The sequence below is a fragment of the Brachionichthys hirsutus genome, chromosome 8 (assembly GCF_040956055.1).
Source record: "Brachionichthys hirsutus isolate HB-005 chromosome 8, CSIRO-AGI_Bhir_v1, whole genome shotgun sequence".
Taxonomy (NCBI): domain Eukaryota; kingdom Metazoa; phylum Chordata; class Actinopteri; order Lophiiformes; family Brachionichthyidae; genus Brachionichthys; species Brachionichthys hirsutus.
Genome location: NC_090904.1, coordinates 8122612 through 8137378, shown reverse-complemented (window position 1 = coordinate 8137378; position 14767 = coordinate 8122612). Strand labels below are relative to the sequence as shown.

At 43.0% G+C, this 14767-nt stretch overlaps 2 protein-coding genes across 2 annotated transcripts; one reads left to right on the top strand and one right to left on the bottom strand.

Annotated features, from left to right (window-relative positions):
- The first annotated feature begins 3787 nt into the window (after positions 1-3787).
- Positions 3788-7201, top strand: cav3 (caveolin 3). Its single transcript, XM_068742345.1, has 2 exons — positions 3788-4005; positions 5273-7201. Exons 1-2 carry the CDS (start codon positions 3889-3891, stop codon positions 5612-5614), a joined length of 459 nt encoding a protein of 152 aa, XP_068598446.1. The 5' UTR covers positions 3788-3888; the 3' UTR covers positions 5615-7201.
- A 1025-nt stretch (positions 7202-8226) lies between these two features.
- On the bottom strand, positions 8227-12978 carry oxtra (oxytocin receptor a). Its single transcript, XM_068741942.1, has 2 exons — positions 12048-12978; positions 8227-8582 (listed from the first exon to the last, which is right to left on the bottom strand). Exons 1-2 carry the CDS (start codon positions 12976-12978, stop codon positions 8329-8331), a joined length of 1185 nt encoding a protein of 394 aa, XP_068598043.1. The 3' UTR covers positions 8227-8328.
- Positions 12979-14767: the final 1789 nt, after the last annotated feature.

Sequence of the window (14767 nt, the reverse complement as noted above, 5' to 3'; positions counted from 1 at the left end):
GATGATACTTGAATAGAAGCTATTTGTGCTGTTTTGAATTAAGTTAATATCCAAAATAATTGACAGATGATCCCATTCATTTCGCTTTCCTGTTACGAACAGACTTGACCCTGTGCATTTTCATTTGAAAACTAATATTGCTCTTGTGCCCACGTTTTAGCATTTTTATTTATTTATTTATTGATATTCAACAACTTAGGATGTGTTTTTTTTCTTCTTTTTACATAATGAATAAATAAATAACCTTTCTTGGTTGTAAGTAAATGCATTTAAGTGGACAGCAGGGACTTATTTTTTGCATTGGTAGCAGGGGTTGGAACCTATTTGTCATTCAGTTTAATCAGTGGCAAAAACTTTGATTGAAGTCATTAATTTACAAACCGGGAGCTGCAACTCACTTAGCATCGGTCAATGAGAATGTACAGACGGCCCGGCTCTTCATCAACCAAGGCGTCAAGCACAAGTGATGAAACATCTTCAATCAGATCCTCCCTCCTCGCGGCTGCAGTGCTGTTGTGATAAAAAAAAAAAAACCCAGTACTGGTACTTTGATATTATAATACTGAGAGAAAACGAGCTCTAATTTAGTTAAGAGTAAAATGCAATCGATTTCACCACCATTAATGCAACCACAGCCGACAGAGTGTGCCATAAACCAGAGCGTTTCCCTCTCTCTTCTTTGATTGGACTCGGATCCGGCGACTAGAACAAACACAAACCCGGCTGTTGTTACTAAATACCGATCCCAGCTAAGTGCACGAAGGATATTGGAGTCATCTTTCAGTCTAACTAAGCAGCTCATCAACAAGTAGAGCTTACAGACTATATGCAAGATGGATGGACGTCTTTCCTGCTTCAAGTGTGAGTCATGAGTTGGAAGAGAAAGAAAGCATCATGACTATAAGAACACTCCTGGAGACGATAGAACATTTGTGTTTCAAATATTCCCTAAAACGTACGCCTCTCAGAAATGTGGCCAATAAAGCAAAAAAGGCGATGCAGTTTTTAAAACCCTGTAAACTGTAAACACTAGAAAAGATTTGGTCCAATCAGCATTTAGATTGGTTTGATATAAACCACACCTTCACCGTGGAATTCTGTCCGCCAGCAGGCAGGAATCCTTCCAAACAAATAATGGGTGCGTGGGGACCTGGGCAGCATCTGCTTTCACATTTACATTATAGTCTAAATGAACGAATAAAAAAAACATTGCTTATTAATTTTACAACAAGGGCACTTGGAATGACAAACTCACAGATGGGAGCCAATTTTTTTTAGCTTCTTTAAGTGCATTGCTTTGATCATTTCTCAAACGGATGTGGTTTGACATCATTTTAGTTCATTTATGCTGATTCATGTTTCTGAATGAAATACAGATAAAAGGTTCTTAAAACCAAATTTACCATCCAGACATTTCGGAAAGAGCCATTAAATAACTCTTGATGTGATTATAGAAATAGAACTGAGTTGGCCTGACATTGTGGCAGCAATATGTCACCGGTCTCTACTGGTGAAGAGCAAAGCTCTTCAACGAGGAAAGTAAATAACAGTTTTCATTTAGAAAGAGGCTCAAAAGGAATGTAAATGCTGATATGGATCTACTGGATGTAGGAAAAAAAACACGTAAATGCTAGCAGTTTGAAATTGAATTAGGACTTTGGAAATGGATTTTCAATGTAGTGTGTCACATGGAAAATATCACTGAGGGCAGCACTTCAAAAGCCAATAAAGGCATTCCACAACACGGAGCAAGGCAGTCAGCCTTCCGCTATGGGCCGCCTGGGTGCCAGTGACAAGCCTGCAGAGGTTCTTCTTCTGCACCCTGCTCAGCCAAAGGTCAGAGGACATGACAGCAGTTTGCCGAATAAGCTGAGACACAGCTCAACTTGAGGTAGACCAGCAGGGGAACCAATGGAAGTGAAAGAAGATGTGTCATTTGAAAACTCAAAGGCCTCCGATTAACAACAGGGATCCCAAGGGAGTCGAATAGAGTCTTAAGGGAACTGCTGTGTAATGTCAAAAGGATTTAATCAGCGGACAATACACATAAAACCTCAGAGAGAACAAACTGGGGTTTGTCAATTCTGTCTGCAGGAACAGAGACCTTGACGAGTCGGCATGAATAAACAAAGTCCCAGGACATGCTCTGCTTACAGAAAGCGTTGATCCAGACGGTGCACGCATAATACAAAGTGATCTGAAGCAGAGCTCTATGCGTGTCTTTATTACTAAACTGGGTGGGTTTTTGGACCCACCTTTTTGGACCAGCAGCTTTAACTTTGGTCCTATGTCACGTATAAATGTGCTGCATAGTACTGACCTCAAGTGGATACTTTTTGCCTCTTCTCAGAATAGAAGAACAATATGTGGTAGGAAGTAGTTTTGTGAACAATTAAAACTGCTTTGGGTAGTATAGACGTTGTCTTTGTCATTCTGCTTGTTAATATCTGGTAATACAGTTTAGCTTCTACACCAACTCACAGAATCGTGTTTTACCTCCACAGTGGTTGGAGATCATCTTCAGCAGCTCCGTGTGTGTGTCTTGAGCTGGATGTGAGGGAGTCGTGGCCTGTTTGAGGCCTTCTGGCTGCGGGGCCTCTGCTTTATCTGCTTGTTCATAGATTTACAGACATATTTACAATCCCTTTACATTTCTCAAGAGCATTTAATCTAGCATTTTGTTTTTAAAATCCCGGATTCCTTCACCGCATCGTCATTGATCTCTGTTAATTAGATCAATCTCCTTGGTGCGGCTGTCCTTCACAGTCTTCTCCTCACTGGCACTGCACAAGCTAATTAGAAAACAAGGAAGAAAACAAGCGCGGGTGAAAACAGAGGTAAAAATACAGCGACAGATTGCTGCTCCCAGGAATCCAGGCATGTAATGATATTACTCAGGCCTATAAATAACAAGTCTTGGGCAGCATTTTGTAGGCGTCAGGGAGCATTGTGCACTTCAGATGAGAAGACACCAATATTTGTAACTCAGCTCCCTTACTGGACCGTATGACTCTAAACCTATGTGTCTGAGCCGTGTGCTGTACGTCCGTCTGAATTTAAAGGAGGTCCGGTCTCGTCTGAATGCATTGACACCCACAGAATCAAAGGTATGCCCACTATGACTGCTGAGCTATTTCTGTCCCTCTGCCTCTGTACCTAACTGGCCTTTACTCTCTCCATTGCACACTGAGGATCCTGCTTTTATTGGGTTGGCTGCTGATCACATGCGCTATGTTCCCATTCCTCCCCTCCCTCCTCGTCTCTGCCACCAGGGACCCAGGGAAAAGGATGCCAGTTTGAGCAACAAAGTCACGCATCCTGAATTGTTCTTACGCTCTGCAAAAAGAGATTAACCGCCCCAGAGAGCTGGGGGGGGGGGGGGGGGGTGTAAACATGCACCTCCTCTTCATATGCCTTTTTTTGGTGTGTGTTTATGTCACTATACCTGAGATTTTGATTTAGAAATTGATTTAGAATTGATCCAATAATTATACTCAAAACACAGTCCCAGCTAAAGCCAAAGCTGAAGTGCGTGTTTGTGCTCACCGACTCCTTCTGGACTGGAAGTTTGTGCTGCTGTGCACACCCTGCCCAGTTTGCTCCACAACTCCATGTGAAATGTAACACAACCCTGGGTTCTCCTTTACAGCATGCCTTTTTTTGTCTCTGTGCATTAAATTGTGTATGTGTCTCTATGTGTGTGTGTGCAGGGTGGGGTGGGGGGGGCCGGGCCTCCATTTTTACCAGGACGTCTGCAGCAGCTGTCCACTGGCATGCTAGAGGGAGTGCCACAGTGGTAAGACAGGGAATCAGAACCGGACTGAGGCGTTTCATCCAGGAAGGTTCCTTCTCACCGTATCCTTCCCGTCTCGGACCGACAGACCCACCATGGCGGATCAGTACCAGTACAATGCCAACGAGGAGAAGATTGTGAAGGACAGCCACACCAAGGAGATTGATCTAATTAACAGAGATCCAAAGCAGATCAATGAAGATGTGGTGAAGGTTTGTGCAGTTCCCTGTAACAGGATTCAGAGCGTAACGCTTCTCGCAGGTGTAGAATGTGTGTGCATGTTAAAAAATAAATAAATGTATAAAGTTGTTAGTAGGAGCAAATACAGGAGCTCTAGTTATTATTCCGCCTGGAAAACCCTGAAATAGACCAGTGTCTACTATCTCCGGGTCTATTTTAGGCGAGGGCTGACTGCTGTTTATACTGCAATTGTTGCCATGCTTTCAACATGACTTCATTATCTGTGAGGTCGGGATGGAAATACATTTAGATTACATTTTGTTTTGACTCAAATGACTTTTGTATTGAGATAGTCAATGAAGTACGGCGTATGCTAACAGTGTCTGCAGTTCGGCTTTCAGTTAATCTGCCTGTGTTCCTTGCAGATAGAAGTTAAAAAGTTGAAAAAACATTTTGTCTTTTTAACTGGGACCTTTAGTCTATTCAAAGAGTCACTATAAATGTGGTAACCTTGATCATCCGTGAAAACAGTTTTTTCTACTAACATTTCAGTTTCTGGCTCTTTTTTTATTTTATTTTGATCTTACCATCAAAATAAATTAGATCAGTAATATCTATTGAAATGGTTGCCGGTTGGACTCCAATGTCCTGAATAATCAGATATTCTCTACTACTTTTCTGTCCTTTGATTGTTTCTAAAGAAATACAATAGATGGCCTGAAGTTGACTGGCTGAGTGCTGAGAGAGGCCAGACCTCGCAGCAACGATATAACAATGTGTGCCAGACATTTATTCACAGGAGGATCTTTGCAGGAAGCAGACAGACTCGTTGTTTCCCGTACTGATACTATCACGTGGTCTCGGGATGGACGGCTAGGCAGCGCTGGGAGCCAGCCTGACATGATTACAGACTAATGAACATTTTACAGGCTAATCTTGGACCAGGTGATATATGATGAAAACAGATTGAACCATCGCGGCGTTGCTCTCATGCACTTTACGTGAGGCGATGTGCTGAAATATGAATATGAAACATATGAAAGGGATTAAAAGCCACTCCAAACTTTACATGCATGCCAGTACAAAAAAAGTGTTTTCCTATTCAGTGAGGTGAAACAGCTAATTGGTTCCCCTGCATAAATTGAACTCTACTAGCTTTCACGAGCACAATCTTTACGTTTAACATTGGCATGTGCAAATTGCTTTGAGCCCACAGTCTGGTGGAGGCAGGAAGATAAAGAGCCAAGTTCTTTAAGGGATGTGCACTAATGAAAGTGTTTGCAAAACTTTTTCTATTAGGTGGAGTTTGAGGATGTCATTGCAGAGCCCGATGGCACGCACAGCCTGGACGGGGTGTGGAAGCTCAGCTACACCACCTTCACCGTGTCCAAGTACTGGTGCTACCGGATCCTGTCTGCTGTCTTCGGTATCCCTGTCGCTCTGCTCTGGGGCTTCCTGTTCGCCTGCATCTCCTTCTGCCATATCTGGGCCGTGGTTCCCTGCATCAAGAGCTGTCTGATTGAGTCGCAGTGCATCAGCCGCATCTACTCCCTCTGCATCAAGACTTTCTGCGATCCCTTCTTCGAAGCCCTCGGCAAAGTCTTCAGCAGCATGCGTGTCACGCTGCGCAAAGAAGTCTAAGTACTCTCGGTGTTTACAGAATGATCGGATGAAGTGCAGCATCCTTTTTTTACACTAGAAGATCAGTCTCTGCATCCTGCTTTCTCCCCGATACTTTCTTTTCCTCCCTTCGTCACATGCTGTTCCCCACCCTCATGCTCTCTGCTCTGAGCGTTGGCCTGCCCCGTGCCCGTTTGGCCACCAGAAGCTCCGTGACAGGTGCAGCAGGCAGCGTGGTTCTGTGACAGCTCTGGCGCTCCTGCAGACCCCAGTGCTCTTTCACACAGGGAGCAGCGGGGCCTCAACAAGGGTCTGTCCGCCAACATTCATTTGCATCAGAAAAAGCAACTAATTCAACCTCACTGCTGTATACCTGTGGACAATGCTGCCTGTATGCATTACATACATTACATCTGGCCTTTCTGTACAGTTACATAGACGCTGTACGTGTTTGTCATTTGCCTCTATGCTGAATTTTTAATTGAATTTGACGATCATATATGTAAGATTAATGGAGATTCTCTGATGACAAGGAAAAAAAAAGAGAATGTTTTCTCTGTGTAATTCATATGTGTTCTGATGTATTTCCTTTTTCCATCTATGATGACACCATGGGGACTAACAGACATTCTGCAGACTCTTCTGGAACCACACATAAACGTGCATGTCAATTTTACTCAATTATGTGCAAACAAGTATGGACCCAACTACTGACGTATATTAAAAACCTCTGTAAGAGACCCATCATTTTGATTACCGGTACGCAGAAAAAGAGCCTGCAAATTATACATCATGAGCCAAAACAAATTTTAAAACACTTCTACAATAGAAGAAACGCTTCCTTTTAATACGTCTTTTGTTCCAGTGGTTCAGTGTTTGGAAAAATATCATATGCAACATCTCAAATCATTCTGAGAGGCATAACCAATGTTTTTTTAGAAAAGCCAAACATCTTAACCGTGTTTCAGTGATATATTTAATAATCTCAGTAGCGGTTCACATACACAGCATCTGAGATCAGCATGTTTCTTTCTTTCTGGGTATTTCCAGCCCTTTATTGTGTTATAAACTGAAAGTTAGAACGTGAATGAGAAATGAAGAAAATATTCTGCCTAAAGAATTGTATCAGATTAATAAGCAAAGGGAATTATTAACAAAACTTTGAGCACCATTAATATATAGAATACATTAAAATAATTTGTGAAACCAAAAGACAACAAATTCTCCACAAATACAGGTCTCATAATTTTATTTAGGCCTTTATTTCTATTATTTGCTCCTGCAAATTGTGAATTGAACTTGTACAATTGCAGAGATAATGTACAGATAAACTGCAAATGTAAAATGTAAAGGTTATTGGTAAACGTTGATCGTGAAGGTTCACAGCAAAGGTTAGTGGCAGATGTTGCTTTTAGAAGACTTTTATTACATGATGTAATACTTTACACTGGCACATCGAATCAATTCAGGACTACAAGGAAAATAAGTTACATAGAAATATATAGCGCACACAGTGATTTAAGTAAAATATAAACATGTGTCATTTTGGTGCTTCATGAATCCGTCCTGTAATCAACATGATGATAACATTAAAGCCACTCCCATGCAGTTATTGCTGTTTTAATTTAAAAAAATGTGTTGCTTTTCTTTGTTACATTAAAAGCGCAGGTTAAGCTAAATGCTAAATATTTCTTGGTGCTTCCACTAAAACTGAACACATAAAGGTTTGCATCACATAATAATTTTCCAGCTCGACAGGCAACACCTCTTTTTCTTTGGTAATGATGACTATCAGCAACAATGATTGAAGTGCTGTGTAATAACAGCATATATCTTGGTTGGCTAATATATTTAAAGCATTCACAAATATAAACACAAACGACTAAGCAACAGCTGCAGCCTTTTAAGGCTCTGCAAAAAAGAACATAAGAAACACCTTAATTAAGTAATAACTTTGGTAGCTTTTTCATTCATTCCGTCCTTTTTTTTGAAGACCAAACAATCAGTCATCGTCGTATCCTCAGCCGCTTCTCTGGATCCGGGTCGCAGGTTTAGGCTGGAGTCTATCCAACCTGCAGAGACCATACACCCTGGATAAGTTGGCAACTTTATCACAAGGCTTTCTTAGCTTCTTCTTCAGAATAAAACATGTCACGCATCAGTGGTTGGCCTAAAGATGTGTCTACTGGGCTGCAGAGCAATCAGAGCTCCGACCGAGGAAGACTTTTGGGACTGAGGTGACCAGAACAGCAAACATTTCGATGTGCTGCCAAACATTTACAGAAGCCTCGGATGCAGCTGAATCCGCTCAGGCAAACATCCCACCGACACATTTCAAGAAACCGCGTCCAACATTTCTTCAGTTAGTTCAGGGGCCGACGCTCCAATGAGCATTAGCTCGGTGTAAAAATAAAAATCATCTTCATGTGTGTTCTTGTTTTCTTGATTTTTTAAGTGTCTCATTAAAAACGGTCACCGACGGCCATCGTGCCTCATTCTAGCCATACCTCAAATTACAACTCACAGAAATGCACAACATTGCAAACGTAACAAAGTCAGCAACACTACGCACAATATTTACAACACAATATTCATATCAGATGAGAATGTTTGTCTGTACTAGGAATTATGAATAAATTAGCCAAGTGTTTTCCTTTTCTCTCTCTAAACCTCTGGCTGAGAGCCGGGTGGATGATGGGGGGGGGGTAGCTGGAGACAGGCAACGAGGAGGCGGCTTATGTGGTGGACGTCTGAGTGACGCTCCTCTGGCTGCTCGTGCTCTTAATAGCAAAGGTTGAGGAGACGCTCTTGTGACTGGAGTCAAAGTCGCGCTCACAGCGGCACTTGGAGGATTTGAGGTAGTGAGTGGAACAGCACAGAAAGTTCTGCCTAAGATCCTGGAACAGATGTCCGGCGAAGCACATGTAGATCCAGGGGTTGCAGCAGCTGTTGAGGCTGGCCAGCAGCATGGAGATGATGAAGGGAATGGCTGCAGAGGGCGAGATGGGAAGAGGGAATTTAAGAAAGGCTGTGCCAAGAAAAATCAAACTGCAGTTTGTTAAGAAATCAGCACTGGAGAAGGACGTCCCGATGTTCTGATGCTCATATTCTAAATAAAGATCGTTCTTGCTAAACCCTAAAAGCAGACAGGAAGTGTTATCACAATGTCAGGGCACATTTACTCTACGCCAACTCCACCGCCCAACTGACATTTGGCTAATGATTGTCTTACACGCTGTATTTAACCCCTCAATAATTGATATTCTTTCGCTCAACAGTGCAAACGCTGTTGCTCTCCTCATTCTGTCTCTAATGGCAGTATTTGTGCCTGAACAAAAGTGTTCTATGCAAATGATCCCTGGAAGGGTATCAAAGTCACGAGCGTGATTAACAAGAGCTGATCATTAGCCTATTGGCTAATGATCTGTTTATGCAATTAAAACAAATTCACCTTGTCAAGTTTGTCAGTTTCTTTATTGCTTCTTCCTAATTTATCTGCCCCCCCCCCCCCCCCAAATGTCCCCCCATGTGCTGCCTGTGTGATTTCCAGATTTCTTTCATCCCGTTTGTTTGCCTGTTTGCTGCCTCCTCATGAAAGTCGGTCTGTTTGTGAGTCATTCGATGTCAGATGTAAAGATGGCTGCCTGCCTGTCTCACGCTCAGCCTACTCTGCCATTCATTGCTTACGTGCATCGTTCTTGAAATACTTAATTACATCATAATCTTCAATAAGTCTCATTTCTTATTATCCTGGATCTGTTTTGCATTTTTAGTCCTCCTGTTATGAAACACGTAAAAAAAATGTGGTGAGCTCCTTCTCAGAAATATGTGGGCTGTAATCTTTAAGGTCATCTCTCTGGCTGTTATCAATAACACCTTCTTTTAGTGTCTGACAGAATATTTAACCTCTTGGTTTATTGTTACCTGTGCACTGAAGCGTCTCAGCATCAGCAGTTGCCAGGAGCAGCACTCATCGCTTTAGCGTTACTATGGTTACAGAGATCTTCAAAGTGCTTTTTTATGTTCTAAAGTAGTGCATGCTGATTGGCACGTGAGCGGTATCTCCCGGAATAAAGTTTCTAACAGTGTCAGCGTGTGTAGAAACACTGACCTCATGTCAGATCGTGAATCGGAACAAGACCAAGCCCAGATCGCACAGCAAAGTGAACACGATGGTTCCCTTTCTGATGACGATGAAATAAGAGGATTGGCATAAATGTCTTGCAGCTGTTAGCCTACATTAGCATTGGGACTGAACAGAGAACACACTGTTTGCTTTGAAGCCAATTTAGCCAGAAAGCCTTTAGGTGTGGCATCCAGTCTGGTCTGTTTTATAAATGCACAGGGACAACGTTTTGTTGGATGGATGGAGCAACTACAGGGAATTTCATCCTGGAGAGCTCTGTTCATTTTCTGCACGTTGACCAAAGGTAGTTATTAGTTAAACCTGACCCAACTTGTTTAGGTGCCTAAAACAAACCTGATTTTTTTACCATTTCATATCATTAGGAAGGCATTTTAGAAAAAGCCCTAAAGGTAACCGTGTCCCTTCTGCTGATCGAGGAGGAAGCATCTTGCATGGCTGCTTTCAAAGGAACCAATAAGAGAGCCATGCCAAGCAGTTAAAACAACACACATATTTGTAATCAGAACAAGAACTCTATAAACACAAGGATTGCTCTTTTTTTCATGGCGCTATCTGCTGGATTGGATAACATAAGTTATTGATCCCACACAGTAAAATAGTCCTCAGAAATTCAGTCTCTTTCGACAGTGCGCTTTAGGCTATCTTGCTCTAGCTATTAGAAGTGAACAGCACATTAACAAAAACATCAAATGGATCCAGCATCTCGTTGATGATTATGTCTATAAATGTCTCACTCATGAGCCGAAGTGAAGTTTACATTTAGACGAAGAACACCTTAAAGTAGTTAAATCTCTATTTATGTGAATCGGCTTGAACGATGCCAGTCAAAGGAAGCGCTGGCCTGCGTGATTTCAGTGCCTACACTAATGCCCCCCCCCCCCCAGTTTTTGTTTTTGTTTTAAGTGTCACTTTATGGAAATGTTCCGTGGTAAAATAATCTGTGTAAATATCTGAGTTTGTGTTTAATGCCTGCCGCTGTTTGCTATGAGTCTGCAGGTTACTCATCAATAATCAGGCGTGCGCTTTGATGCTCCCTATAATCTTGTCAACGGACACAACATTTAAAGTTCAGCATGCGACTCTAAAACTTTCACATTTTTACCGCCTGCTATCTTCAAAATTGTCTACAAGTAAATAGAAACTCTTGCGATTTTGGGGGTTTTCTTAAATAGCTTGAAGCCAATTTCCCAATATGGATTTTCTGCACTGTGAATAAGGCCTTCCAGCTGCAGGCTGTGTGATCGGCACTCATTTTCATGAGAATGACTCTAATTGGGACGTTATCTGCACACGCCGGTGTCACGGCGGCCTGTCTTTTGTAGACAAAAAGCTTACACGTGCCAATTTTGGCCTTTCTGAATGCTGTTCACGTGCAGCCATCATGACGTCAGCCTCAACCCTGCAGGTTCTGAGAGGAGACGCACACTGTCTGTTTATTCTCTGCTCATCGTGACATTTCCTGACATTATTGTCTTGTTCTGTTTCGTTCCTGTTTTAGGGCACTGCAAATACATTTTTACATGTTAATTCTACTCGACATATTCAAGTATTTCACGTTGTTCAAGCTGCTGCGGCGTGGCTTAAGCAGATCAGTAAATAAGCATATAGGGGCCTTTTGTGTTTAAATGCCAGCAATGCACAAAGGAATGGAAGAGCTGCAGAGGCACAAACACAAAATGCTTGAGGTGTGCCAGCCCGGTGCACACTCATTTGATTAATGATTAGCCACCAATTTTTCCCACTATAGGGATAAAGGAAACTTTGAGATGTATGTATGCAGTTTTAGCACCAGGGCTTCCCACACCGTAGTAAATGGGAATAATAGGAATAAATCGTTTGAGAATATATTAAAAAGTACGCTATATGTCCGCTATAGGGATTGTTTCTCCACGTGACCTTCTACTGCGTAAAGAGTCCACATGCAGCAAACTCCTCGGGCTTTATCTTGCTTGTTCTCCTCCAGTGGAAGACTCTGTCACCCGCACGCCCTCCAGCTGCGCCATCATGTATCCTAATAACAGCACATCGTGCCTTTGAATGAGTTCGACTTGAAAGTCCCTTGCCTGACCCACTTTAATATATAAACCAAAATAAACACACCTTCCGTGCGTAATGAGCGCCATTGCGCACGACAAGAAGGTTGCGTAAGTTCAAAATGTGCATCCACTTCTACTGGGAAATACTGTAAATGCGCTAAATGAGGGTAAATGCGTCTTTTTGACTTTACGCTCTTGCTTCATTACCTTTGCGGCACGAGCAAGTCCGGTCAAAGCGCACGGTGTGCGTTAAACTTGCGCGTGAACGTACCCTCACGGGGAGCCGCTGGATCCCACGCAGACCACATCTGGACAGAGAAAAACGGCGTCCAGCAGATGATGTAGACCAGGACGATCACAAAAGTCATTTTCACGGTTGTAATCTTCGCCTTGGAGATGAGCTTGACGCTGCTTACGCGCGTCAGCGCGTTGCGTTTGGAGGGTCTGGGGGTCAGATCTACGCACTGCTCGCGCCTCGTCTTCAGTTTAAAGTTTTGCCATATTTTGAAGCTGATTAGCCCATAACAGCTGCTCAGAATAGCCACCGGGATGATATATATGGTGAGGCTGATCCACGTGATGTAAGCCTTGGCGCCCCAAGGCTTCACAAAGTCCCCCCAGCAGTCATACACCCCTGAGCCGATCGGATCAACCTCTCTGAGGGAAAAGATGAACATCTGCGGGACGCTGAATATCAGACTCAGAAGCCAGGACAGCGTGACGTACATGCGGTCTTTCCTCTTGTGCAAAGAGCGCAGGGGCTGGCAGATGGCCAAACATCTGTCGAGGGACATCAACACTAACATGTAGGTGGAGGCGAACATCCCGACGACCTGCAAGTATTTCACCAACCTGCACAAGAAGTCCGGCCCGTAGAACCGGAACGTAATGTCCCAGATAAGTTGCGGTAGAACTTGAAACATCGCCACGACGAGGTCGGCGATGCTCAGGTGCTTCATGAAGTAGTACATGCGGGATTGGCTGTGCTTGGCGCTGTGGATGGCCAGCAGGACGCACAGGTTCCCGGCCAGCGCCAGAAGCAGCACCAGGGCGAGCACGATCACCTCCACCTTGGCCACCTCCTCGTCCCGCTTCACCGGGCTCGTCTTGTTCACCGCCGAACCGGTCCCGTTACCGAGACTCGCGTTCCACCAGGACTCGTTCGAATGCCAAAAGTCGCTTTGGATTGGAACGCGTTCCATTTTCGCTCGTCTTGTTTCCCCCGCTGATGCGTAAAGGTGACTAAAAGCCACTTCTCTCTAATGTGTGACGCAAAAAAAGTCAATGTCGTTGCTAAAATGTGCTATTTATGTACACAACCCAAAGTGAGGTCCAAAATACGCGAGAATGACCTCACTGGCAGTTTAATCCAAACAGCAAAACAATCGTCTGAGGATAAAAAGAATCACTTTATGGCAAAAAAAATACACGCAAACTTCAAAGTGAAAATGAACTCTGAAAGTATTTTGAGACGCAAATGCTGCAGAAGTCGAAAGCTCCATCATCTTCTCTGGCAGGAATCGGAATGGCCAGAGCAGCAACGATCCCAGTTCACTGAGTCTTACCCAGCAGGCCCAGCAGGTGGCGCTGATGGGAGTCATTCAGCAGAACACTCCGGAGACGCAGCTCAGGTCGGCTCTGACTCAGCCCATCTGAGACGACTCTGTTGTTCTCAGACAAAAATATGAAATAATTGCCTTTAAAATTGGCAGGAAAAAAATAGATTCTCTTTGACTCCATCGTCAAATTGCGTCGGGGTGCAAAATGTGATTTGTTTAATCTAAATCCAAATATACTTGAAGATCTTGTTGATGTCCTGAGGGGTCAACAAAGCAGGCCAAGATGACAGTAATAATAACCAATAATGTTCCAATCTCCTGATCACGGATTTTGTTTTTCGCTCCTTGCTGAAAAATGTAAATGACGTGAAACCACAAAACTGTTCCAGCAGAGTAAGTGATAGAACTGGGATTTATCTGTTACTATTCAGCCGTCTGTGTGCTGGGGAAAATAGCACATCACCAGCATTTCAAAGCAAAAGAAGAAGACTGAATATGATTTAGGTCTGACTGGAAAATACAAGAACAAAGAAAAAGAAGAACGATGGCACACTAAATCAAGCGGCTTGCTTTGTGAGACTGGATGAAAATATTTAACTTCAATAGCTACATTTTTAGTTGAGCCTCATGACATGAAATACAAAGTGAGCAATGAAATCAGATGCCATTAATGCAGTAGTGGCTTCAGTGAAAATGGAAAGTTTGTCCCAGCTATGCATGAGGCTCCAAATTCTTCTCACCCCCCCCCCCCCCCCCCCTTGTGACATGCAAGTGCAGGTGCAAAGTGAATCCACCAGAGCAGGGTGCACGAGGATGCTCATCTCACGTATCCATCACAGCAGCATGAGACATTACTCACATCAGCGTGGATTTTCAAGCGTTGCAATCGCCAAATGTGTTTGACAGCATTTCATGCAGTGTTTTTCAGGTGGGGGTCTCTCACCTTCGTTAAAGCAGCTTCCTGAGTTCCTGCCTTGTTTTGGTTGCATCGAAATTAGAGGCCTCCTGCGGTGCTTCCGGAAAAGATTAGCTTTTTATTTGTTATTTGCTCACTCTGGAAAATGAAACACAATTATAGGAAGCGGCAGTGGATCATTGAATAGATAGAAAGTAAACAACTCGATACAATACAATACCTTACTTAATATCCGTTTTAGACGTTTGCAGAAACCAAACCTTTGGTACAATCTGTAGAAGTGTAGCAAATAAATAAATCACATTTGAACTGCTGGCGGAAGAAAATAATATATCAACTCTATAATAATAAATGGGTGGCTGGAGATGAGTCATGTCACAAAGGAGTAAGATGAGAAACTTGGTCGGAGATATTTGTTGTCTTAAATCACTTTTCATTGCAAGCTGTGGTAAATTCACTTGGGTTTTTTACACTCACGGTGCCTTCATTAGTAACAGAAGCCCATCATACTACTTT

Coding starts and splice junctions, on each gene's coding strand:
- cav3 (XM_068742345.1), top strand. CDS start 3,889: ATGGCGGATCAGTACCAGTACAATGCCAACGAGGAGAAGATTGTGAAG. Junction 4,006..5,272: donor TCAATGAAGATGTGGTGAAG/GTTTGTGCAGTT, acceptor TTTTTCTATTAG/GTGGAGTTTGAGGATGTCAT.
- oxtra (XM_068741942.1), bottom strand. CDS start 12,978: ATGGAACGCGTTCCAATCCAAAGCGACTTTTGGCATTCGAACGAGTCC. Junction 8,583..12,047: donor TCCAGCGGCTCCCCGTGAGG/GTACGTTCACGC, acceptor CGCCCTCTGCAG/CCATTCCCTTCATCATCTCC.